Source organism: Cucumis sativus, chromosome 7 (assembly GCF_000004075.3).
Source record: "Cucumis sativus cultivar 9930 chromosome 7, Cucumber_9930_V3, whole genome shotgun sequence".
NCBI lineage: Eukaryota > Viridiplantae > Streptophyta > Magnoliopsida > Cucurbitales > Cucurbitaceae > Cucumis > Cucumis sativus.
Window position 1 is genome coordinate 5101607 of NC_026661.2, and position 27351 is coordinate 5128957.

Here is a 27351-nt window from a genome sequence, read left to right on the forward strand (position 1 = left end):
GTGTTTGGGTTTTGGACCTACCAATTCATTTGAAATCCCAACTTTCCATTTACTCAATGGATGCTCGGATTTTAAACCTATTATTTGTATGAAGCATGATAGACATTAATATAATTTTATATCAAAACACCGTAAGAAAATGAGTGGTGTTTTATTTATTTATTATTTAACCAATTTTTAAAATTAATATTAGCTCTAGAGATTAAATTTAATATTGATAGAAGGTGCTACTAAATTAATTAAAACAATCTAAATTTGATTGAAAGTATTTGCTAAATTTATACAATTGAAAGTGCATAAACTAATAATACATAAAAGGTCTCAAATTAGCATAACCTACAAAAACATTATTTTAAATATTTTCAACCTTTATTAAGGCTACATGTGGGCAATGAAATATTGTACACACATATATATTATAAAACTATAATATATAATAATTATTTTACTCTTGTTCTTAATTTCTTTTCTTGGTAATTATGATATGGTTTGAAATTTTTGGTTTATGGAAATTTCTATGTTTGAAATTTTTGGTTGGAATCTTATTGAAACTTTGATGCTTCCAACCCGCGCCATTTAAAAATCTAATCGAACGACTTTTTTAAACAAAGTGTGATCAAGATTTTAGTTATATTATATATAAGTTTATAATAGTATGAGTTTGAAGCAAATTGTTTTAGTGAATTTACTATTTATGTGTGTAGGGTTTAGGATTGCAATTCTACCGTTTGAGTCACATTTTTTTTATAAAGTTAGATTTAAGAATATAATAAGTTGAATTACTTTTAATATCTTTTTATTGACAACAATATGTAGATTTAATAACAACAATAACAACAACACATGTATAAAAAATAAACTTTTTTTTGAAAAAAAATGATAAAGTAGTGATAATAATTAACAAATTTAAGGCTTTTCTTTTCTTTTATTTATTTCAATATATATATATAATTAATGAACAATCACTTTTCAACCAATAGATTCATCTTTTGACAAAAAAAATTCTTGGAAAAAAAAATGAAGATAGAGTAATTCAAAATTCTAGAATTGTAGATTGTTTCTGCTCATTACTACAAACTATAGTTGGACCTTTCTCAATTTCTCATATATATATATATATATACGATTTTGTTTGTTAAAGAAAGAATAGATACGTATCATCTTCATTTTCTTCGTATGTTCTCTATGTCAAGTTAGACTTAATTACCATATTTCATTTAAATTTTAATTAAGCGAATCGAATATTGATTTCTCATAAACAAATAATATGACATATATCATCATTACACTTGCTAACTGTTTTAATCTATACTTTAAGTATGTTGTCCATTCTTTAAGTTATTTTTTAATTTTTTTATAATTTTAATTTAATATAAAGGACAAAATTATATTTTAAATCATAATCTTCTCTATATATATAGATATCTATAAAGCTCAAGTTTACATATTTTTTGTATTGTTTAAAGTTGGTAAATTTTATAATTTATTCACTTCATGTATAAGTACGTGTCAAACCCATGCAAGTTAATTCAAATGAACTTAACTTAACCATTCTCTCATTATTATCTCATAATTATATATCCATATTAACGTATCCTCAACTCAATTAATATAATTTTCGATTTCAAAAGTAGATATTAGATTTTTCTACCTTCACGTCAATTAAATATAGAAAATTTCTTGCAACATAGATAGAAATTTATGTTTGTGTTTGTAATCACATATCATAATTATATTTTTAAAAATAAAATCTAACATTTATTTTAACTTTCATTATTTAAAATATTATATTATATTTTATTTTTCACTTATATATTTTATAATTAAAATTTAGTTAATTATGTAACTTAAATAAATTGCAAAAATTAAAACTATTTAGAAAATATAGCAAAATCAATTAAAATTCTCTATATAGCACATTTATTTATTTATTTATTTGTGTTATATTTTGTATATAGTTTTAATTTTTTTTTGCTTTCCACAAGAATTTATCTATAATAAATAAATAATTATATATAGTTTTTATTCACAAAATACTAAATTAATGTAATTAAGAATATTTTCTCTAATTGGTGTGAACTATCAGATTTCCTGTCAAATTTGTAATCAAAATACATAATCTAACTGAAAACATATTATATTGTCCGTTAAAGATTATGTGATAAATACCGTTATTAAATTTATAATTGTAAGTAAACATGATAAAATATAATCTAATTATATTTAATTTATGGCAATTGAATTCATTAAATCTACAATTTAAATTACTAAAAATAAATATAAAAACAAACTTAAATACTAATAATTTGAAAATGAGGTGTTTTACTTTTATACCCCCACTCCTAGAAATAAATACAAGGCACGTGAGAAACAACACGGTTCCATCGATAGTAATGAATGCGTCATGGAATATCTCAGCAATGACCAAATTACTTAGCTACCCTTTTGACGACTACATTGAAATGAAATGAGTGGTCCACGTCGACATTCATAATTTTCCCTCCAACTTTTCTGCTTTTCTTTCCTTTTCCATGAAATGTTGAAGTTGGCCTTACCAAACAATTTTAATTTTTGGTGTGTGTTTTGTTGAATCTTTTATCATCTTTTAACTAAGATTATGCCAATAAATTATTCATCATTCTTCAACCTATTATAAACAAAGTAATTTCTATTTTATTTTGAGATCAAGAGTGAATTTTGTTTATAGTTTTTGGTCATTTGTGATTAGCTTTTTTCTTAATGATAATAATGTTTTGGTTTGATAATATGGAAGTTAGGTATATAAGATGGCTTTTGGGGTTGGGGGGTGAATTTGGAGTTTGGGTTTTAAAGTATTAACTTTGACTTAATTAATGAGAAAATGACTTAGGGGCTAAATTCTTCATTTTTTTTGTGAATTTGGTAATGCCCTTTTGAATTTGATATGTTAGGAATACTAAAATTCTAAGTCAATGGCAAATATTTTAACTTATAGTCTATACCGAAAGTTTAATCATATAGTGTGTAATCTTAGTATGAAAATATGAAAATATGAATTTATATTTTAGTTTAATAACTTTAGAGATCATATTGATTTGAATCAAGAACTAATAATTTTATCGGATTAAACTCTAAACTTTTAAAGTTTCGTGAATATATGAATCGAGTTAAACTTTAATTTTTGTCAAAATTTTCTTTTAGAACTGTGCATGCATTTACTCTTATAGTCTATTTTGTACCATCAATATTTGAATAAGTCAGCATGTGTTTGAGAAGTAATTTATAGATGATTTTTAAAGATAATGAACGGAATTTGGAAGAGAGCATAAATGGACACAATTAATCGAGTTCTAAGTTTAAGTTATTCGTCTAGAACGATAATTAGCACAGTTTTGATTGATACAACTTAGAATAGAATATAATATGATCTTTTTTGTAATGTATAATACTTTTTATTTTTGACAATATAGTCCAATTTACATAACATAAAAAAACAAAAGAAATCAATCAAGATCTTTGGTTCTCAGAACCTTTAGAATAAAAGTTTATAAGTATAAGCATGACATCAAAGATGACGCACTATTGAAATTATTAATATTTTTACAATTCTCTTTGTTTTTCGGATCAATTTTTAGACTATGATAATATTGATATCATCAACACGTATAACTTTATAACTATTTATAATAATACGTGACGTTACATGGTAATCATTTTTTTAATCTCGAGTTCAATAGTACATACTTGAATTCAAATAGTTTTATTTTGACATAAATAAACAAAGCTATTTAACAATTCTTTTTTTAGTACACAATTTTTTTTTCTTTTTTGAGAAAAAGTAATGATAATTATTTGCAAGAGACAGGAACAACAAAATAAAATAAAGGGAAAGAAGAAAGGAGATGAGTAGGGTATGAGAATGATTAAACCCTAATTATTTGTTTTATATCTGTTTTGTTTGACCAACCATATATGTTAAACGTTTTCATGTTTGAACATTTGAGTAACCAATTTCGATTATATCAAGCTATGGATATTTCTAATTAAATAAAAGAACGTAGGTAGAGGTGGATATCTTGAAATATAAAAGGAAAAGTACCGAGAGGAGAAAATATTAAACAAGAACGAACTTGATAAACTCGGATGAATTTTAGCGGTTATAACTCCAAAGATCTTCCGGGGAATAAAAGTCTTATAAAGAGTCGATCGATCGTTCACAACTTTAAATGAGAGGAAGATCTAAACTAAACTTTACTGAGATGAATTGCATACTCCCCTGCATTATCTTTGGCACATTATTTATACCTTTTCTATTTATTCATAGCAAATAAAGCAATAAATACTTATAAAGGGTAAAGAATCAAACATAAAAACAGTGAGTTGAAGACTATGAACACGAAATGATGATATATCAAGTAGATCGAAAATGTGAAAATTATGAACGAAATAACAAATAATGAAAAATATCAAAACATCAAAGTGTATTTTCAATTGTTATCTAGTAGTGGATGTTAATTTTTATTCGGTAAAAGTTTAACTTTTAACTTTTCCACCACATTTTAGAAAATATTCAAATGATATCTTTTATAATATTCTGTTTAATTTACTACGTTTTATAAAATAACTTCAAACAAACTGATTTTGAGATTTGTACTTTATCTTGCACTCAGTCTTCATTTTTATCGTTACATTTGTACTTTCTTAAAAAAAAACTTTTTGAATTCAACTATTTGAGAAGTTGGAAAAGAAAACCTTAAATTATTTTTGTCAATGTTGTGGATACAAATTAAAATTGATATGAAGACTTTTCATTACCATACGTTGCAAAGGTTGAGAAGTGGACAAATGTGTCCTGCAACCATCACCGTGACGATATCTTCTCTACTGAAAATGTAAACCATACAAATGAAATTATTCCTTTTGCAAAGCCAAAACTAAAACAAAATTAAGATTCAACACTTTCTTCAATTTCTTTATAATAGCTTCAGAGCCTATGAGTTTTTTTTCTTTTTTTTGTCTTTCGACTCTAATTTTGACTTTACTTTTAGGAGAGATGGTGGAACATTGGGAAGAGAAAAAGAGTTTGATATGACATTGGTGAAATGAATAACTTTATTACGACATTAGACAATTATAATAAGACAAAGTGATCGATATCACATGTTTAGTCTAATGAAGAATGCAAGTACTTGTCAACCTAACACAAGGCAAATTTACATTTTGTTCCGTTTGTAATCAGCAAAGCAATAGTCTAATACATTATGAAACAGCTTTCTCCTATGCTTTTCAATTTGAAAAGGTAATAGCATTTTGGAGATGTTGATGGGGGAAAAATCCCCACAAAGGAAACTAAACCATGGCCGTATTGGAACTAAGGGAGCGTTTGACTTAATTGGGGAAACATGTGTGGTTGATTGATGGAAAAACAATCTATAAAGTTACATACTTTTTAGGTTACACAAAACTGCACCAGATACTCGTAACTCAACTCAAAACCCCAACCATAGATTTTCTAAGCTAACTAAACTGAACTTTGTACTCCAAACAATATCAACAAAAACAATTATTACAAACTCAACTCAATCCAACTCTGTATCAAACACCCCTAATAAATATTTAATCTATAAAAGTGTCTACCATGAATGACAATTTGATGACTTACAATATCAATCTCTTTGCATTTAGGAGGGCGAAGGAGCACCCAACCCAAGCCATTCCGTCCCTGAGAAGCCATGATCTAGAGAGAATAATTTTTCAGAGATCAGATAAAAAAAATTCTAGAGTTGAAAGTTTGGGCAGGGTTGTTTACCACAATACTTCCATTTGGAAAAATGAAGATCAAAAAGTTGAGTGGTTGGTCCTGAAATTTTGATGGCGGTCTAACTATTTATGATATCCCAACTTTTTTGCATGTATGAAGGCAAAGGAGCATCCAACTCCAGACATTCCAATCTTGAGCAGTCACGATCTAGAGAATCATTATGCAGCGCAAAAGAAACATCTGGTAAAGTCAGTTGCTTACAATGAAGGTGTAGACGAGGATTATTTTCTGCAATACTTCCACTTTCAAAGTCAAGACCAAAAGGGAGGAATTGTTTCTTTCCTTGATTCTTGTGGAAATTAGAACAAAATGGTTTCCAATTTTTATGAGCTTGCCATCCATATTTGTAGTCTCCAACTATAGGCGTTCCTAATACCTCGGCACAGTGTACACGAAGCTGCATTAAACACATACAAGGAAAGGTTCAGCCAAAAATCTGTAGAAAACGAGATGGATACTTGTAGTGGTTGGAGCCATGGGATGCTGGATGGTACCTGATGTTTTCTTCCAGTGAGGGGACACAACTCCAACCAAGTGTATCCTGAACAATTGCCATGCAATAAGTGAACAGAATCTGATATTTAATCTTGTCGCACAGATAAGATAGGCGCTTTGAAGTTATAAATGAATTAATCAATTTTAACCAAAATGCTTTATTTTAAAACGGTAAATTCTCGGCATGCAAAGTGCTCTTTCCTTTACTTGTCAGACTTTCTATCAAACGTCAAGCAAGTAGAATTATATACAACTACTAGAAAATAAAGCATTCTAGCTATTAGGAGGCATTCAAATTTTCTCATTCTGAACTAAAAAGGAAGAATAACAATGTATACAAGTTCTGAGTTATATTCTAGTCTCTCAATTAAAAAAAGTCCCCTCCTAATCGAATGATCAGATGCAAGCTTTATTAGAAACAAGATAAAGAGATGATCTCATGTGCCTAACGGCTAATACAAGCTGCCCAAGTAATGTAAAGAATGAAAAACCTCCAAAGTAAACAATTTAATGCATGCTCCTACGATGTTCCAATGTGCTTTCAATATTTGAATTAAAATTATGTCTAGTGCTTGAAAAATCAACATGAAACGTTAAATGCTTCATTTAGAAAGGGTGAAATCCAAACCATGATGAGATTTGATCACTTTATATTGAGTAATTGCTTGCTGAAAGGGCATAGGTTCGGCATTATCAATGACCATAATTTGCTCAGATCTTCCATCATCCAAGACAATCTAAAATCATAAGCACACGAAATTACAAGAGAAAATATAAGGGAAAAAAAACAGATTATTAACTCATAAAGAAACCAATGCAAATGTATGGTTAATCAGATCAGAATAGGATAAAACTTCCAAGATAGTTGCTTGAAAGAAATTATCCACTAACCTTTCCTAGTGGAGCTGTAATTAACCCCTTTGAACGTCTAGGAGAACCAATTACAAGTGCCCAGTACCTCTTTAGCAAAATCTTTTTCTCACTATCAACATGGTTTGCCTTCAATGCAATGAACAATAAAAGAATTAATCATGTCAGTTAGAACAATAACAATGCTTTAAATGCGTTTTTATTTCTATCAGATTTTCATTTTGCTTAAGAGACAATACGAGTACAGAGAAAACTACATGTTTTGATGCCTCAAAAGTTTTCTCACGGAAGACAGAATGAAGAAGTGAAGTACTTGTGGAAGTCCTGCCCATTATCAAGATGCCACTGCTGTCCCTGTCTAGCCTGTGTACCTAGCAATAAGCAAAGCCCATAACAAGATAAAGATTGCAATACATACTCATCATAAAAGGAAAAAAGACAGCCTTTTTTTGAATCATTATATGGCATGCTATTTAATGTAGTTAAACAAACTCACAAAGTCAGAGGTATCAATTAAAGAAAAACTTACTAGTCGAGGTGGTTCTGAGTAGCCATAACTTAAACAACTTGCAGCTAATTCATCTAAACTTCTTTTGACACCAATACCACCCTGCAGAAACACTTTTATTTACTGGAATTTTGGAAACTAAGACCATGAACATTCAAAAGGATCGATCAATAGTATAAGTTGAATACAATACCTGTACAGGCAAGCCGGGAGGTTTATTGATAACAAGTATTGCTGGATCCTTATACCAAAAAAAGAGAAAAGAAATGTGTCACTAGCAGCAAGAGGAACATAAGGGGTGTTTCATGATTGTTACAGTGTCTATTATGTCATCCTCTCTCTCTGTCTTTGTTACCATGTATACCATTTCCTACTCAAATTGAAATAGATTGCACTCCAAACAGAGAAAATTAAAATACAAACTAAAATAGGTTGAATCTCAAAATTAGGCAGTTATAACCCACAAACTATAATAATCAACTTACTGCCCCAATTACCTGTACCTCTAAGTGTTCATAAGTATAACCCCACCTTCCTCTCAGGCAACAAAAAAGAACAGGGAAAAGTGAAAACCTTGTGTAATACTAGACTATGCATGAATGTCTCTTCCTCTTTATTGCAATAATCCCGAGTTTTCTCTGTGGAGAATACTTGAACGGACATAGGGAGAAAAATTTGATCACCTACGTTCAGAATGTCCTTGGCTGCCACCTTGCAATAACTTAAACATGTTAGTAAGGTGTAAGGAAGTTTCCTTTCAATGTGGAAAAAATGATAATCAAATGTTATCTAAATATAAATAGATAAATTAATATCAGTGTAGGTATAGAAGATAAAGGCTCACTCTTTTAAGTTGGTCTCGCGCTTCCAAATTATATTCAGAATTTTCAATCATAGAAGAACCTCTTCGAACCTGAAAGACATCAAAAGGAAAACGTTTATAAACTGAAGAAGATGCTTAAATTTAACAACACGATGCGAATTGCCACAACCAACATTCAATTGCCTGCTATTGCTACGGCAACCAATTGAAAAAAGATCTCAAGACATCATTTCAGTTAGCTTAACTGATCATTCAATTGCGATAATTCAACATAGTATTAAGTGAGATTGAGGACGGAACCTTTCTTAGTCGAAACAGCTTTTGCACGAGGCTCCTCGGCAATTCCGGGCAGCAACGAATCACCCATTTCAGAGCAGTTATTGCAGCGGTGGAAGCTCCTAATTCGGCTTGACCTCCTCCGTTCATTATGCGATTACCTAAAATCGAACCGTTTACAGTCGCAGTGTATGGGGGCAGCGTGAACCATCTATTGCTTCCCTTCTCATTCTTCTGTTGGGATACGGGTTCGGAGGCGTTACTCAAGGCTAAAGTGGACTTCAGCACATGAAAAATGGAGAAATAGAGAATTTCGCCGCTGGGATCAGTGCAAGACGGTGAAGTACGGAGAATGACGGACGGACGGAAGAGTGCCCGGAGTCCCATGGTGGGTGGCGCCTAAAGGTGGAGGAAATTAACTACGAAATTGAGGGGTTTTGTATTTAGACCGAAAACAAGGAAATGGGCCAACGGCCCATCTTTGTTCTATGTAAGGATTGCATTATTTTGAAAAGTTAGGTCATAATTCATTTCATTTCATGTATAAATAAATATGAAGTTCTTATAATTTTTATTTAAAATTTGAGAATTAAGTGTGTGTTTTAATAATGTAACCATTTTCGTTTTCATATGTTTTTAACAATTGTGAAGTTAAAGATAGTCAAATCAACCGTTTATATAAAACAATCCCATGTGTAACACATACAAATTAACTTCCCATTAACATATACAAAGTAACTTTTTTTAAAAAAAGAGATAATAAAGCAATGGAAAGTTGATAAGTTGCCCCTAAAAACAACTTAGGTCCAATTAAATCTTAGATTGAAAATATAACTTTAAAGCTAAAAAAAACTTAGGTCCAATTAGTTAAACACAGAAACTTCTGAAATTCTTTGGGTAGAAAGGCTTTTTTCTTTGTGTTTATTAGAATACATCTCTTAGAAATAGCATAGTGATCAAAAGTGAATTGACACTCAACACTTTGCACATTATTTTATTTTAGTTATTGAAATTTTTTATAAGGAAATGTTTTTTTTTTTTTCCTTTTTTTCATAATCAACTACTTAATTTAAAATTTATATTTGTTGACAACATAAAAGCTAGATTTGGACATTAAAAGAAGTGTATGAAGTATAATATATTTTGATTCAATATCTTGATTATTAGACTACAGTAATTTAAAACCCACAATTTGGATATTTTAATGATTTGATTCATGTGAAGGCCATTTTAATAATTGAATTCGTTTATTTCTACGGCAAATAAGTATTATTTTTGAAAAAAAAATTAATAATTGATATTTCAATTGCATTTTTTTAATAATATTAAAGGAAAAAGGAAAAAGAAAAAAGAAATTAAACCAGTGTGCAATCTTCCTTTTTTAACCCATGAAGTGGGTGAAAACTATATTAAATGCAACTGGGGGTCATTCAAATTTATTCTAATAAAGAAAAAATTAACCATTTTACCCAATGTAAATAGAAATAATAATTTTGATATTTCCAAAAGAAAACAAAAGAAGAAGAAGATATAATATTACCCAATGCCCATCATAGTTGGGAGTAGACTTGAATGGTAACATCTTCAACCCAAATTCAAAAGTTTAATGATTTTCATCTACATTTACCATTCTAAAAAATACCCTTCACACTAAAAAATTTCAAGCCTTTTCCACATTATTGACCCCTAAATTATGGATATCACTCATCTGACCACACGGCTTCTTCTTCTTGATCTCCTCCACGAACTCTTCAATATTAGACTCCGATGGCCCGTCGTCCGCCGCCGCTTTCTCCGCCGCAATTTTCCATTTCAAAGCATTTTCTCTAAGCTCTTTCGCCTTCTGTCCAACAATGGCGTCCCTCAGATATTGCTCAAACTCATCCCTCTCCACTAATCTCTTTTCCGACTCACCGCGGCCCAGCCTGATCCCAACCCCGTATTCCTCCACTAAAAACTTGGCGTTGGTGACCTGATCTCCCCACTGCGGAAGCACCAGCACTGGCACGCCGGAGCTTAGAGCCTCCACCGATGAGTTCCATCCACAGTGAGTAACAAAGCAAGCAATGGAAGGGTGAGACAGAACCTTCTGTTGTGGACTCCATTTCACAATCTTAGCTCTTTCCCCTGCTTTCTCTAAAAACCCATCAGGAAGAACATGCTGTTTCAATCCTAAACATTCCTCCATGTCTTTAGGCAAAGGCTTCATCACCCACAAGAACGAAAACCCAGAATTACATAGTGCGTGAGCCATTTCCTCGATTTGTTTCTGACTCAAATGAACAATGCTTCCAAACGAAATATAAACCACCGAATTCGGTGGCTTGGAATCGAGCCACTCGAAGCAATCATCCGCTTTCAAGAAATCTCCGGAGAGATCCGCCTTTTTGTTATCGTCGGAAATTTTCAACGTCTTGAATAGAGGACCAATCGGCTTAACAGGGCAAATCGTCGACATATGCTTAATAACATCTCTCTCAAGTTCCTCAAATGTATCCATTAATATACAAAATGGTATCGACACGTTACGAAACTGTTGCAAAATCGACCTTCCAATCGCCTTATACATCCCATGAGGGTGCAAGAAGCTTGGGATTTCGTCGTGCTTCAGTGATGGAAGCGATGGCAATTGAACATCACAATAAGGATCGGATTCAGAAGGGAAATCCACAGATTTACGAGAGAAATGATAATAAATAGAGAAAACGGAGCAAGACTGAACCCAGAGAACAGAACAGGGGATTCCAATATCGTTAGCCACATCACAAACCCAAGGAACAAAGGGGTTTCCAATGACACAAGAAACCGGCCGATTCTCACTGGCGCGGTTTCTAAGCATCTGAGACAACGCCGGCTTACCGGTAATCTGAAGCTGCGGCATGTAAAGGTCCAAATCCCGACGTCTGGGGTCGTCGAGTTCCCAGCCGTCGTCCCAAAACTCGAAGTCGATGAAACCAGAGCCGACAGGGGAAGGGTGGTCGCCGATGCTGCCGGCGTTTTTGAGGCTGAGGCCGAATTCGAGTGTGGTGGAGATGGTGATGTAAACACCTTTGGAAGCGAGCTTTTTGCCGAGGCGGATGGTGGGGTTCATGTGACCTTGGCCAGGAAACGTGACAAGGAAGACATGGCAAGGAGTTTCGGACACAGCCGGCATTTTTCACCCTATTTCCCTCTGCTTCGCTGCTGAGTTCTTAAAAATGGCGAATTGTAGAGTGAAGATGTGATGAAAAGGGCCTTTTTATGGGCAATTTTATGATAAAATTTCGTGTGGGTTTGGGACTTAGTTTGGGGTTGGTGTTACTTCGTTCGTCCACGCAGCAACTGATACTAAAGAGTATCGGCGCCTCAGATTAATATGATGTCAACGTCACCTCTTAAACATATATATATTTTATTTGAAAGAATTTGCATGCTAGCAAATAATTCATAATTTAAATTTTGATTTCAATCAACTTCCACCTCTACATTTCAATTTTACAAATAGATATTTATATATATATATATATATCTGTTTATATCCACAAATAATTTCCATAAGTCGTAAATAATAATTAAGTTTGATATCCATCAATATTTCTACTAATTTATTTATTTTAATAATTTAGTTGTTTTTACAAAGTTACAGATTTAGTCGTTACAATTTTTATTGTCCATAATAAACTAGATTGATGATGTTGTTTTACAAACATTATCATTATCCATTAGAGAACAAAGTGTAGATTACAAACAATTAGTAGTGTTTGTTTATTTATTTTAAGCACCTGCTTCATAAAACCCCGAGTTCAAACAAGCAAATGTTGACACAAATTCATGTTAATTGTAAACCATGAGCCTCAAATTAAACCCAATGACAAAATAACTCAAATAAAACTTGCAAATTAACCACACAATTAATGATTCAATTTCTTATGGAATAATAGAAAAAGAAAGAGACATTTCTTCTTCTCGTTGTCAGTTAAATCACCAATAATAATTGACCCAACACAATAATTTAATCGTCAAGATATCTCTAAAAAGGAAGACAAAACAAAAGAAGAGAGAAAGAGAGAAAAAGAGAAATTGGATGGTCACGGAACTAATCAAATTAACAAAACTTCACCATCATTCAAGTTTTAAAACGAAAATGAAATCAAATTAAAAACTTAAAAAAAAAAAAAACAATATTTTGATAAACTTAACATCAAAATAGAAATTAAACTCAAATTTTAGATACTATCGTTTTTTAATTCTTCTATTTTCTTCTTTTCAACCATTAATCTTAACCAAATTTTGAAAACAAATTAACTCTTAAAAATAGCTGTTCTTTTTCTTTTCTTTCCTTTTTTAACGTTATTGCCTTTTTTTTTTTTTACAAATATTCAAAAAAAAATTATTATTACACGAGTTATAAACATGCTAAGGTTTGTTTTTTCCCACGAGTGAAAAATCATTTTTTAAAAACAAACAATAAAGATGCATGAGTTTATTTTTGAGATATAAATTGATTTAACTAAGAGGAATATAGTAAATATCAATAAAATAGAAGTATTTATGTTAGAATTAATGTGTTGATTATTATAAACCCTACAAATATTAAAATTAATTAATATGGATGCCGGACCTTTCAGATTTCCAATGACAAATGTAAGAGAAAATAAATAAAAGAATGATACAGCTCTATGGATGCATTGACAATCCATCATTTTCTTTTAATCTTCTGTCACATGGTTTCAAAAAATTCTTATTAATATATATATGTATGTAGGTATATATAATCTAGTAAATGTATTTATAGCTTTTTTTTTTCTTCTTAAAATCATTTAACTTTTAGGTAAATTATTTTTTGGGATCTTTTAGATGAGATATTGTCAGTTTAGTGTCTACGTTTCAAAATTAGGCAATCAAAGTCTTTAATATTGTAGGAAAAAAAATGCTTCATTTTAGTTTTTCTAATAATAACACCATTTTTTTTTAGGAATTTAATTAACAATCAAGAGTGACTTCTTTTTGTTATGATGAAAAACTTTTCCATTTTTTACATTTTCTTTTAATCCACTTTTTTTCTCCTAAAATCTCTATTTTTATAAATAGAACAAGAAAAAAAAACAATATACATAATTAGTTAAGTTAATCCAATAATTAAACATACAAAATTTATTTTTATGAAATGTAAATATCTTTTTCATTTTTTTTACAATTTACCTAAAGTTTTACCATTATTATCTCTTTTTTTTTTCTTTATAATTGACAAACAAAATTTAGAAATGGTGATATCATTTGTATGCAGGTTCTTCTTTTAGTTAAAAAAGAAAAACATTTAAAATAAAAGATGTTAATGAATATTAAAAAAAAATACTAACATAAAATATCGTTAATAATTCTGAAAAAGAATTATAGGTTCAAATTTTCATCTACGTTGATTTTCTTTCTTAGTTAAAAAGTTGAGTAATAGACTATACACATATGTTAAGAAGACATAGAGTAATAAATACATACGTTGCATGTTGTGATTATTCATATTTATCAACCTATTCCTAAATTGCCATTTGAGTCTCTAAACATTAAAGAGAGGTAGGCTGCAATTAATGTAGTACCAAAGTAAATAACACTATTTGACATTTTCAACTTTAGAAGAATTTATGAAAAATAATAAACGAAAAAATGTTATAAATAATTTCATTCATGTCAACATTTTATTGATATATATATATATATTTGTAAAATTGAGATATTGATATTTTTTTTTGTAAATAACATCGACATTGATCACATCTTTCGAGTTTAACATATAAGATTATAATATAATTGAGAACAAAAAAAATTTGATAATATTTTAGGTTTTGTTATATCAACTAGTGGTCAATTTGTTAAAAATTGAACCACAATCGAATCGAAACTAAATGAATGCGGTTCGAATCGACACACGTGAACAGTTTAATATGGTTTTAGATGAAATTCTTTTTTTATTTTGTAGTTTTTAATGTGATCTATAAAAATATTAATTTAAAAAAAGTTACCGATACAACAATAGATTAAGAAAATACATATAAAATAATTAACCCATGATGATCACGGTTGATTATGGTTAATATTGAAAAACCACCACCTTTCATTTCATTTTATTTTTTACTCTAAGATTTATGTTAATTATTGCATTTAAAAGTATACAATAATTTTGAGATTTTTAACAGAAATAATTATTAGTTTTTTTAATTTAAATAAACTATTTTGTTTAATGTTTTTATTTCTTCACCAAACAACAAAGAAAGATAATACTTTGTTCCTATGAATCGATTAAGTTCTTGGCTACAACACTTTCATGTCATGTGGGTGGAGATTTTCCCATTCTGTGTTTGATTGCTTATCATAGATTTTTTTTTGTTCTTTTTCTTGGTTTCCTTTACATTATAATTAGATTTATTGAGAGCCACGTAAAAAATCAAAGAACATATTCCAAAATTAACTTAAAATAACAGCTAAATATTCGAATATACATTATATAGGTTTAAAATAAGAGATATGAACTATTAAATTGAAACCCTAATCTCATAGAGATGAGCTAAAGAAAAACTAACATAAAAACACAATCAAATAGTAAAGACTATTATAATCATAACCTTAATTACTAAATAGAAAAAGAACAGGAATGAATTAAAGGATGCATGTGTCCTACAACAAACCCCAAGCAACGAAGAAAGTAAAAAGAATGGAAATGTTTAAATGCAATGGATAAATAGGGAAGAAGTAGGTGGGAGGTTATTATATGATGTATAAAGAGAGAAAGGAAGAATGAAGTAAGTAGTTTGGTATAGTGAATGGCTACAAATGAAGCCACATCCCATCATCCATTCTCCTCCACATGTTCTAACAACACTTCATATCATACCCATTCAAACCCTAGTTTTTGTCTTATTTAATTATGGGATGTGACCGAGAATCCTTCGATCTCCAAATTAGGTTCCAACCATTCAAGCCATTTAGGGTTACTTTAAACATTAAGAGTGCGTTTAGGGGAAGAGTTTAGTTATGGAGGGTTAGAGTTATGATAAACCTAGTGTTATGATAAACCTAAGATTATGATAAGATGTGTTTGAGGGAATGGTTAAAGAAAAAATGTTATGATAAAATGTGTTTGAGGGAAGAGTTACGTGGGTAGAGTTATAATAGTGTTATAATAAAATATGTTATGAAATTTTTTATTATTTAATTTATATTATAGATCCCATGCACAAATTTCTATACTTGATTTATTCAATCATCTTAGTTTTCATAACATAATTTGACTAAATTTCTTTAAATACAACACTCATTTTCAACATTTTTTTTTAATAATCTTACTTGGGGATAAATTTTTTTATAAAAAAATTCATATTCTAAATCTAATACATAAATTTTGTATATTTACTTTATCAAATTGTCATAGTTTTCGTAAAATAATTTACCTTAATTTCTTTAAATACAATGCTTTTCAATCTTTGTGCAATTTTTTTTAAAAATCATATTCTAAATCAATTACACGAATTTCGTATATTTAATTTACCAAATCATCCTAGTTTTCGTAAAAAAATTCCTTAATTTCTTTAAATACCACGTTCATTTTCAATCTTTTTTAAGTAGTCGTTAGGTGCGAATAATTTTCTTTTTTAATTCATATTCTAAATTCAATAACACAAATTTCATTTATTTAATTTACCAAATTGTCCTGGATTTTGTAAAATAAGTTGTCTTGATTTATTTAACTACAACGTTCATTTTCAACATTTTGTAAGTAACGTTACGTTTCAATAAATTGGTTTTTATGAATGTGACATATGACCCATAAACATGCAAATAAAAGCAAATAACTATCCAAATTACGAGGTCCTGAAAATAGAAAATAACAATCAAGGCTTTTACCAACTCTAGTTTTGTTTTCTCGTGAAAAATTACAATAAATCTAGTTTTAGGTTTCTCTTCAATTTATTTTAGACTATTTTTAAAATATCAACTTTAATTTTTATTATTTTTAACGGTGGTTTATATACTTTCAAAATATTTATTTTAGTCATTCTGCAATAATGATTAGGCAAAAAATCAGGAATCTACCATCTCTATAACAAAAGATTTGTTATGTTAATTTAACAAAACTTAATATAATAACCAAAATAACATTATGAAAGTGACGAAATATAGACCAACCACCTCTAGGTTTGTTCAACTTACGACCCTCACTAATTTTTAATTTAATCAAATAGTTCTTATAGTTCGTTAGTTGTTGTAATCGATTTATGGTAATTTGTTAAAATTGTACCATTTTTTTTTTATTGAATTGATATTCTTTAGATATTTAAGCTAATTAACAAACTACAATAAAGTCGATATTGATATCAAAATCTTAATTTCACAAATATATTGACGTGAATTCTAACATAAAGTTGATTGAAGGTAATTAAATTAAAATTTTAATTGTGTAATTTACAATAAATTATCTAATTCAATAGTAAACGAAGAAATTAAAATTTTAATAATATATATAGAAACTATAAATGAGAAAAAAATAGTATTTAAAATAAATGAATTAATTATAAATGAAGAAGTGTTGAGAAGGGGTTGGAGAAGGGCTGAGGAAGGATTAAGAAAGGTTTGAGGAAAGGGGTTAGGGGTAAAACTGGGGTTATGATAACCCTTCCCCCAAACAAGGGTTGGGTTATAAATAAGAACATAGTTGAAAAAATTGCGACATAAAATGTCTCACAATAGTTCATGATCGTTTATATATAAGTGTATTATCGTAATTACAATAATTTTATGATATATTATTTTGATGTTATTCTTACAATGTTGTGCATATTCTTGTACCACTGCTAAATTTTATTAATGAAATAGAGATTCATTCCATAAAAATAGTATCAAAACTTTAATTTTGAATGATACGAAAAGCAAAACCATACTAGATAATATCATATCATTGTAAATGAAAAAAATGGGAGGTTTAAAGAGAGAGAGAGGCAATAATTAAGGATTAAGGGTAGTAATTACTTTTAGCTAAAAAATAAATGAAATCCTACTACAAAAACTAATCAATGGAAGAGAATTAAAAGTTGATTATATTGATTGCTCGTAAGTACATGAACGAAAGTCTACGTGAACGACTATCGTGATCAAAATGCATGACATTTTTTAAAATCAATTTAATTAGTAGTTTATAAGTGTGATGGGATTGTTATTCTATTCACATTGTAATTAACTTCTATTTTAATTTAACAATTTCTTAATAGAAATTACTATACCATTACATAAGATTAAATAGCAATCATCCAAAATTTAGACACTTCAATGTCCAACTAAATAAATTTAAATCAAACCATTGAAGTATTTATTAAATAGTCATTGGTAGGAAGTAATTAATAAATAGTACATAGTACTAAAATTTATTTTTCTAGTCTCATTAACCCTAATAATTATTAATAGAAAAAAGAGTAAAAGAAAAGAAAAATATTTATTTGATTTTCACTCTATACAAAAGAAGGGGTATATTGAAAACTTCCACATTTGACTTTTGTTGTACTCATTAAAAAAAAGTTTAGTAGGAATGTCCAAAAAAAGAAAAAAAAAACGAAGAAAAAGTTAAGACTGAAATAGGTACAACACCAATAATAATATTAGAACTTTAACGTCTTGTCACACGTTTCATTAAAATAGCGATAAATTTATTAAGAAATCAGGAAGACATGTCACTCACATTATCAGATTTTATATTTTAATATTAATTTTGTATTTTAAAAAGAGTTTGATTCCTAAAGGAAGATAATCTTTTAAACTTTCACTATCTCAACCATATTGCATGAAAAATATATTATTCTTTCATTTTTCTTTATTTTTAAATTCACATATTTACATTACAAAAAATCACGTGAAAATTGACGGTATTTTTTTATTGCTACAAATACAGTGAATGTTATTGAAGCATCTATAAAACTTCTAAGTATAATATTAATCACAAAATTTCCTTTATTTTTTATTTTAAGGTATATTAGTCTTTACATATGGTATAGAGTTTAATTTTGAATTATTCATTCCAAACCTAAATTAATATGGATATGACAAATTTGATTTAATTAAATGGTCAGGTGGGATCAAATTATTTGAACCCATTTCATAAATAAAAGCTTTGACATATATTATATGGAAACTCCTCAAAAGTTATGGATAATATGACACTTTGTACTTAATAGTAATACTAATAGTATTTTTTTGTTGTTAAAGAAAAATATAATAATAATAAGATATTAAGATGTGGAAGCATTGGGAAATTAATTTATGTAATTAAAGATACCATATTTGTAACTCATTTTGGTAACTAATTTGACGTGATTTTAGATCTATAATAATTGATATGTTACGCTATAAGGATTTCCAAATTTCTTTTGAGATTCATTACATCAAATATTTAAATCAGAAGAAATAATATTTAATACCCATCCATCATCATAATTGGGAGAAGATTTCAATGCTAACATCTTCAACGAGAATTCCTACCCAAATTCAAGAGTTTCATGTTTTTCAAGCCTTCTCCACATTATTTACCACTAAATTATGGATATCACTCATCTCACCACACCATTTCTTCCTGATCTCCTCCATAAACTCTTCTATATTAGACTCCGATCGGCCATCGTCTGCCGCTGCTTTCTCTGCCGCAATTTTCCATTTCAAAGCATTTTCTCTAAGCTCCTTTGCCTTCGGTCCAACAATGGCGTCCCTCAGATATTGCTCTAACTCATCCCTCTCCACCAATCTCTTTTCGAAATCACCGCGGCCTAGCCGGATCCCAACCCCGTATTCCTCCACCAAAAACTTGGCGTTGGTGACCTGATCCCCCCACTGCGGAAGCACCAGCACCGGCACGCCGGAGCTTAGAGCTTCCACAGATGAGTTCCATCCACAGTGAGTAATAAAGCAAGCAATGGAAGGGTGAGACAGAACCTTCTGTTGTGGACTCCATTTTACAATCTTAGCTCTTTCCCCTGCTTTCTCTAAAAACCCATCAGGAAGAACATGCTGTTTCAATCCTAAACATTCCTCCATGTCTTTAGGCAAAGGCTTCATCACCCACAAGAACGAAAACCCAGAATTACATAGTGCGTGAGCCATTTCCTCGACTTGTTTCTGACTCAAATGAACAATGCTTCCAAACGAAATATAAACCACCGAATTCGGTGGCTTCGAATCAAGCCACTCGAAGCAATCATCCGCTTTCAAGAAATCGCCGGAGAGATCCGCCTTTTTGTTATCGTCGGAAATTTTCAACGTCTTGAATAGAGGACCAATCGGCTTAACAGGGCAAATCGTCGACATATGCTTAATAACATCTCTCTCAAGTTCCTCAAATGTATCCATTAAAATACAAAATGGTATCGACACGTTATGAAACTGCTGCGAAATCGACCGTCCAATCGCCTTATACACCCCATGAGGGTGCAAGAAGCTTGGGATTTCGTCGTACTTCAGTGATGGAAGCGATGGCAATTGAACATCACAATAAGGATCGGATTCAGAAGGGAATTCCACAGATTTACGAGAGAAATGATAATAAATAGAGAAAACGGAGCAAGACTGAACCCAGAGAACAGAACAGGGGATTCCAATATCGTTAGCCACATCACAAACCCAAGGAACAAAGGGGTTTCCAATGACACAAGAAACCGGCCGATTCTCACTGGCGCGGTTTCTAAGCATCTGAGACAACGCCGGCTTACCGGTAATCTGAAGCTGCGGCATGTAAAGGTCCAAATCCCGACGTTTGGGGTCGTCAAGTTCCCAGCCGTCGTCCCAAAACTCGAAGTCGATGAAACCAGAGCCGACAGGGGAAGGGTGGTCGCCGATGCTGCCGGCGTTTTTGAGGCTGAGGCCGAATTCGAGTGTGGTGGAGATGGTGATGTAAACACCTTTGGAAGCGAGCTTTTTGCCGAGGCGGATGGTGGGGTTCATGTGACCTTGGCCAGGAAATGTGACGAGGAAGACATGGCAAGGAGTTTCGGACACAGGCGACATTTTACACCCTTTTTTTCTCTGTTTCGCTGCTAAGCTCTTAAAAATGGCGAATTGTAGAGTGAAGATGTGATGAAAAGGGACGTTTCATGGGGGATTTTATGACAAAATTTGGAGTTAGTTTGGGGTCACTATTACTTCGTACGTCCATACTAAAGTTTACATGTTAAATGAAAAAAAAAGAGAGTAATCATTATATATTATTATTTTACTCTAAATATGCACTCTATCTTAACTCATACATGAACCGTTGGATCCTTTTTTTTCTTCATAAAACTCTTTGAACCGTTGATTTTCCCATCCACTATATATATATATATACACACATTCTACCTTCCTTCACAACAAACATTTCCCCCTCTTACATTCTATCCAAACTCTACCTCTTTATTAGCCAATTTTTTGTTCTTTGTTTTCCCGAACATTAGAGTGTCTATTTAATTGTTAGAATTCCAATCAGTTTTGGTACAATTCTAATTGAAGAATAAGACTGTTTTTTCTCGAAAACAACTGAACGATACAAATCTATTTACAACCGCGAAACATCTTAAAGAAAGCTAGATCCGCAACTCAGCTCTTTTGTTCTAACTTGTTTTAATTTTGTAGTAGGCGAATTGACCAATACGTAAATTGATCATTAGGTGTTTTGATCAGTAGACGAGTTGACCAGTACACATGCTGACTAAAGAAGGCGTTCTATCTAGGCATACAGACTCCTCGGATTTATACCATGTCATCATCACTGCCTATATATATATATTCAATGAGAGTTTGATTGTTAGTATTTTAATTGTTTATATTGGCCACATGGATGCCATTGCTTCATAACATTATTAGATGTTGTACATATTCACTAATATTTAATATCAATGTTAGAATTCTTTGATATAAAATTTTCATGTTTATGAGTATACCTAATAAATATATTGATATCGATATCCATATATATTTTTTGTAAGTCTAAAAACTTATGTAAATTAATAGTTAGATTGTTTCTACACATACTTTGAACTTGGTGGCTTCGAATCAAGCCACTTGAAGCAATCATCATAGCTCTTTCAAGAAATCGCCGGAGACATTCGCCTTTTTGTTGTTGTTGGAAATTTTTAGCGTCTTGAAAAGAGGACCAATCGGCTTAATAGGACAAATCGTCGACATATTCTTAATAACATCTCTCTCAAGTTCCTCAAATGTATCCTTTAAAAAACAAAATGGTATCGACACGTTATGAAACTGCTGCAAAATCGACCATCCAATCGCCTTATACACCCCATGAGGGTGCAAGAAGCTTGAAATTTCGTCATTCTTCAGTAATGGAAGCGATGGAAATTGAACATCACAATAAGGATCAAATTCAAAAGGAAAATCCACAAATTCACGTGAGTAATGATAATAAGTAGAGAAAACGGAGCAAGACTGAACCCAGAGAACAGGGGATTCTGATATCTTTAGCCACATCACAAACCCTAGAAACAAAGAGGTTTCTAATGAGACAAGAAACAGGTCGATTCTCACTGGCGCGGTTTCCAATCATTTGAGACAAAAGCCGTCTTACTGGTGATCTCAAACTGCGGCATGAAAAGGTCCAAATCCTGACGTCTGGGGTTGTCGAGTTTCCAACCGTCATCCCAAGATAACTCATAAACCCCCAAGTTGAAAGAAACAAATGTTAACACAAACCTACGTTAATCACACTCAAAAACCACCAAGAGTCTCAAACCCTCAGTGACAAAATAACTCAAATGAAACTTCTTGCAAACTGCGTAGTGAGTAATTCATTTTTTTATGGGATAATAAAAAAAGAAAGAGACGTTAATTTTTATATCCTCACTGTCTCTTAAATTACCAATTGACTCAACATCAACTCTTCATACCACAAACTCTAATACCATCTTAAATCATTTGATTGATCCAAAATTGTAAGATGATAAGGTAAAAGCACATTTAATGTAATATTTAACATCACTAATTCAATAATTTCATCAACTACCTTCTTTACTTTGATAAGAGTAGTAGTAATTATTCAATGAATTTTCTATTTAAAAATATTGTTTTGAAATGAAAATGGTTACATTGGCTTTTCAAAGAGAGTTTTGTTTCTTAGCTTGAAGTTGAGTGTAGTCGTAAGATAAAACGAAATCAAATGGTTATATTTTGATTAATCGAATTAGCAAAAAAGCCCAATTATCTCAACTTGGGCCTCCAAACAGCCCAATTATGCTATTAATTGTAAAATTCTCAAACACCATCTTTCATTTATTTTTCCCACTCATCGATGAATATAATTACCATAAAAACTCTACCTTCATTAATTAAGACTCATAATAAAAGTCTACAACTAATCTCAAAATAAAATAATCATAAATGAAAACATTTATTTGATTTTGATTCACCAAACTTTTTTTTAATAAATTGGTACAAAACTATTGATAAAAATATGATATCTTACTTTTTATTATTTATATATATTAACTATAGATTTCACACTTTCTTTTTCTTTTATATATATTTATTAAATATTTCAATTCTAAAAGTATGTTTTCTTATTAAAATTAATATCAACTTGATGTTTTAGAAAAAAGTTATTTGATTAACTAATTTTGTCATATCAAAATTTTGATTTTCTCATAAATTATAAAGTTTTGATTTTTTTCTTTAAAAAATTAGATGTAATATCTTTTCAAATATCATGTTTGTATCAAATCTTTCCTTTCAAATTTTACTTTTGAATTAAGTGTTTATTTAAACTAAATTGTTCCTAAATTTAAACTAAATCAAGTGTTTATTTTAATTCGAAAATACAAAAAGTTTACATTGTGTATAAGAATAATGTTCATAAAATTAATTTCGACACCCCTTAAAAATCAAATGATCTTTTGTGTTAACAATTATTTTGGTTTTCATTAAGAAAATTTAAAGTTTTAATATTAGTTTTATTATATTTATAACGAATATCGTTATGTTGTCATATTGTTGATATTCTTTTAAAGTACAAAAAGATTAATAAAATCGTTATAACGAGTCAAATTTTGATAACGTCTCTTATTTTATAACTCAAATTTGGGGTCATTACGAACAAACCAAACTACCCCTACTGTTGGAAGCTTTTGCTTTGCTTTTTTGTTATTTTATTACTAAATGGCCATAAGGTTCAAAGTTTGAATTATTTTTATTACTTTCTTTCTTTTCAAATTTCAATAATGAAAACAATTAATATATATATATAAAGTTTGAGTTATAATTTATTTTTTTTCGATTTCCATGGTGTTTTGGTAATAGTAGGAACAAAAAACAGAGTTGTCATGGATGACATCATGATTGTAATATGGCCAATTCAAAATTTTTAATATTTGATTTGCTTGATGATGAACAAGAGAGGTTACCTACCACTATTACATGCTTTTATTTCTCTTTCTAATTTTCCCACATAAGTGTTTCCTATTTGGGATGTAGGATTGCTCGAAATTATCTTATTATAATCCACGATTTTGATACAAACTTAACTTCATTGATTTGGTGGTACATTTATATAATCGGTTTTTTGTGCTTTCTTGATGGAATCTCAACTAAGATAAAGATTAATCGAGATCGTATGTTATTGTATTTTTCTAATTTTTCAAAGGGATTTATGAATTTTGTGTGGTAGCCTATGGATGAAAATGGAATCTTTGGTGAGTGGTTTTTGCTTAAAAAATGTTAATTTTTGGAAAAAGATTGCATGCAACCTCTTCGTCAACATTGAAAATGTTGAAAAAGTCCATAATTTGGATTGAAGTTAAATTTTTATTTAAATAGAATTTATATTTGGAATTTGGGTAAGAATCCAAATATTTTCTTAGAAAAATGAAAAACATAGTAAGAAAATTAACAATCCACGACCTTTGTAATCAAGGTCATCTTGTGGTCGGTGTATGTTGATGCCAAATTTTACTAAAAGAAAAATGTGTATGACCTCTGTGTGGCCACAACAATTAGTATGTAATTTAAGAAAAAAAAATGACTTAATTTAAGAAAAAAGAGGACTTTAATATTTATGTCAAGAACGAAGTAACATAGAAAAGTAAGAAATTATTAGATACGTTATATAAAGTTTGTAGTTTTTGAGGATGTGATTTAGAATTTATCTTAGTCTTAATACACGTTTTTTTTGGACTAAAGTTTATGGTTGTCTGAAGTGATTAAATGAAGTATGAATTTTTCATGCTTTTAGAATACATTAATTTAAAACTCTTCGTACAAGCTCACGAGTTTCATGAATTCATCATTCCAAGTAATGTTCATAGAATTTGATTTCAAGTGTACATAGTTATTTGTTATGAACTATAAGTTGATGGAACTAAATTCTAGCTTCATTCTTCAATTAGTAGTAGGTGAGTTTTCATCCATGCTGGTTTTGAGCAGAAATAATGATTTAATTGATGAGTTTTATGGATGGATTGAATGTCTAAATTTTTGGATATAAATGGTTAGCAGCTTTATCCTAATGATTTGGTCAATGTGATATAGTTCACCCAATAAATATTAATATAGTACACACAACTATCCATCAAAGCCTCGAGGTGCATTGACAGAAACCATCAATAATGGCTTCTAAACAATTTCCTTCCCATGTCTTCCTAGTTTGCTATCCCGGCCAAGGACACATCAATCCCACTCTAAGACTAGCCAAGAAACTCGCCGTCGAGGGCCTTCTTGTCACCCTTTGCACAGCGGCGCATTTTCGCGAAACACTGCAGAAAGCCGGAAGTATTCGCGGCGGCGACCAACTCACTCCCGTCGGTAATGGCTTCATCAGATTTGAATTTTTCGAAGATGGGATCATAGAGATTAATCCCAAAGATATGAGCTTAGACCGTTTCATTGCCCAGCTCGAGCTCTCTGGCCGGCTATCGCTCGTCGACCTGATAAAGAAGCAAACCGCCGAAAACCGCCCGGTTTCTTTTATGGTCTTGAACCCTTTTTTTCCGTGGACTTACGATGTTGCAGAGGAGCTTCAAATCCCCTATGCCGTTCTTTGGGTTCAATCTTGTGCTGTGTTCTCAATTTATTATCATTACTTCCACAAATCCGTCCCGTTTCCTACTGAAATTGATCCCACAGTCGATGTTCAGCTCCCGATCTTGCCACGTTTGAAGAACGACGAAATCCCAAGCTTCTTGCATCCGAAGAAAACCTATGGCATTTTGGGAAAAGCTATGTTATCCCAATTCGGTAAACTATCGCTAGCCTTTTGTGTTTTGATAGATACTTTTGAAGAACTGGAAAAGGAAATCATTAATTACATGTCAAAAATCATTCCCTTGAAACCCATCGGTCCATTGTTCTTAATCTCCCAAAAATTAGAAACAGAGGTCTCTCTTGACTGCCTAAAAGCAGAGGATTGCATGGATTGGCTAAACTCAAAGCCCCCACAATCCGTCGTCTACGTTTCATTTGGAAGCGTCGTGTTCTTGAAACAAGAACAAATTGACGAGATTGCTTATGGGCTTTGCAATTCAGGATTCTCATTTTTATGGGTTCTGAAACCACCGTCTGAATTTTTTGGGAAACAACGCCATAGTTTGCCGGAAGAGGTTGCGGAAAAAATAGGGGAGAGGGGGAAAATAGTGCAATGGAGCTCACAAGAACGGGTTTTGTCGCACGAATCAGTTGGGTGTTTTGTGACGCACTGTGGGTGGAATTCGTCAGTGGAAGCCGTTGCCAACGGCGTTCCGGTGGTGGCGTTCCCGCAGTGGGGGGATCAAGTGACCAACGCCAAGTTTTTGGTGGAGGAGTATGGAGTTGGAGTGAGTCTGTCGCGAGGAGCAGAAGTAAATGAGTTGATTACGAGGGATGAGATTGAGAGGTGCTTGTCGGACGTCATGACCGGCGGCAGTACTGGAGATAATGTATTCAGGCAAAATGCTTTGAAATGGAAGAAGATGGCTGCGGCAGCGGTGGCGGACGGCGGCTCCTCCGCCCGAAACTTCCAAGATTTTGTTGATAATATTAGACAGAAATGAAATCACCCGTCACATTCTCTCTTTACCATAAGTATCAATTTACATCTATGTTGAAACTATAGGTATGATTTACCTCAATAAACCACTTTAGACTTGTAGTTTTGTTACCAATAAAATGTACTTTATTATACCAAAGTTTTAATATAAACAATTTTCAAATGGTTAGGAGACGTTTGTGGTTATGTTATTACGATAATAACGTCGGTAATGGTTGGACATGATACTTATAACTATGAACATTTGGTATCTACCTTGTTCTTTTTGCATATTTTATAATGTGATGTGAACCTTCTTGTGTAAGTGAAGCATTAAATAAATTTTAACATGCATGCATATTCATTTATTTTACAATGTTGTGAACAATTAATTTTAACTTGCATATATAATCTCGTTGTACATTATATATGTTGTATGAATTTCGTGGTATAATTGAAGCATATTAAATAAATTTAATTTTAACATGCATATCCATTTATTGTTTTGTTTATCAAACTTTCATAATGAATTAAGTAAAGTCTCAATTGATCGATTACTTACTTTAATTTTGTGTTTATTGATTTGATAGTTT

The 27351-nt window shown here is 30.8% G+C and overlaps 4 protein-coding genes across 10 annotated transcripts; 1 reads left to right on the forward strand and 3 right to left on the reverse strand.

Moving 5' to 3' along the window:
- Positions 1-4037: 4037 nt before the first annotated feature.
- LOC101214863 (RNA pseudouridine synthase 4, mitochondrial) lies at positions 4038-9195 on the reverse strand. 7 transcript variants are annotated; one of them, XR_004218518.1, is made up of 12 exons: positions 8797-9195; positions 8518-8586; positions 8247-8384; positions 7867-7914; positions 7695-7775; positions 7423-7536; positions 7187-7294; positions 6924-7032; positions 6295-6341; positions 5789-6197; positions 5642-5701; positions 4038-4860 (listed from the first exon to the last, which is right to left on the reverse strand). XR_004218518.1 is itself a non-coding variant. In XM_011660587.2 (10 exons), exons 1-10 carry the CDS (start codon positions 9157-9159, stop codon positions 5859-5861), a joined length of 1416 nt encoding a protein of 471 aa, XP_011658889.1. In that variant the 5' UTR covers positions 9160-9195; the 3' UTR covers positions 5362-5858. The 7 variants fall into 7 exon arrangements, 1 of the variants encoding a protein (XP_011658889.1); XR_004218517.1 differs by having other exon boundaries at positions 4038-4863; XR_004218516.1 differs by having other exon boundaries at positions 5642-5716.
- A 1052-nt stretch (positions 9196-10247) lies between these two features.
- On the reverse strand, positions 10248-12092 carry LOC101215099 (putative UDP-glucose glucosyltransferase). The gene has a single exon (XM_004137048.3). The coding sequence runs from the start codon at positions 11924-11926 to the stop codon at positions 10433-10435; it is 1494 nt and encodes a 497-aa protein (XP_004137096.3). The 5' UTR covers positions 11927-12092; the 3' UTR covers positions 10248-10432.
- Positions 12093-19143: 7051 nt separating this feature from the next.
- On the reverse strand, positions 19144-20922 carry LOC101215344 (putative UDP-glucose glucosyltransferase). Its single transcript, XM_004137049.3, has one exon. The coding sequence runs from the start codon at positions 20782-20784 to the stop codon at positions 19294-19296; it is 1491 nt and encodes a 496-aa protein (XP_004137097.3). The 5' UTR covers positions 20785-20922; the 3' UTR covers positions 19144-19293.
- A 4442-nt stretch (positions 20923-25364) lies between these two features.
- On the forward strand, positions 25365-26783 carry LOC101215819 (limonoid UDP-glucosyltransferase). The gene has a single exon (XM_004137051.3). The coding sequence runs from the start codon at positions 25365-25367 to the stop codon at positions 26781-26783; it is 1419 nt and encodes a 472-aa protein (XP_004137099.1).
- The last annotated feature ends 568 nt before the right edge of the window (positions 26784-27351 follow it).

Excerpts from the sequence above, each read along its gene's own strand:
- LOC101215344 (XM_004137049.3), bottom strand. The coding sequence starts at position 20,784 with ATGTCGCCTGTGTCCGAAACTCCTTGCCATGTCTTCCTCGTCACATTT.
- LOC101214863 (XM_011660587.2), bottom strand. The coding sequence starts at position 9,159 with ATGGGACTCCGGGCACTCTTCCGTCCGTCCGTCATTCTCCGTACTTCA. Across the intron at positions 7,776-7,866 it reads CTCCCGGCTTGCCTGTACAG|GGTGGTATTGGTGTCAAAAG; the intron begins GTATTGTATTCA and ends GTGTTTCTGCAG. Across the intron at positions 6,198-6,294 it reads TCACTGGAAGAAAACATCAG|CTTCGTGTACACTGTGCCGA; the intron begins GTACCATCCAGC and ends TGTTTAATGCAG.
- LOC101215099 (XM_004137048.3), bottom strand. The coding sequence starts at position 11,926 with ATGCCGGCTGTGTCCGAAACTCCTTGCCATGTCTTCCTTGTCACGTTT.
- LOC101215819 (XM_004137051.3), top strand. The coding sequence starts at position 25,365 with ATGGCTTCTAAACAATTTCCTTCCCATGTCTTCCTAGTTTGCTATCCC.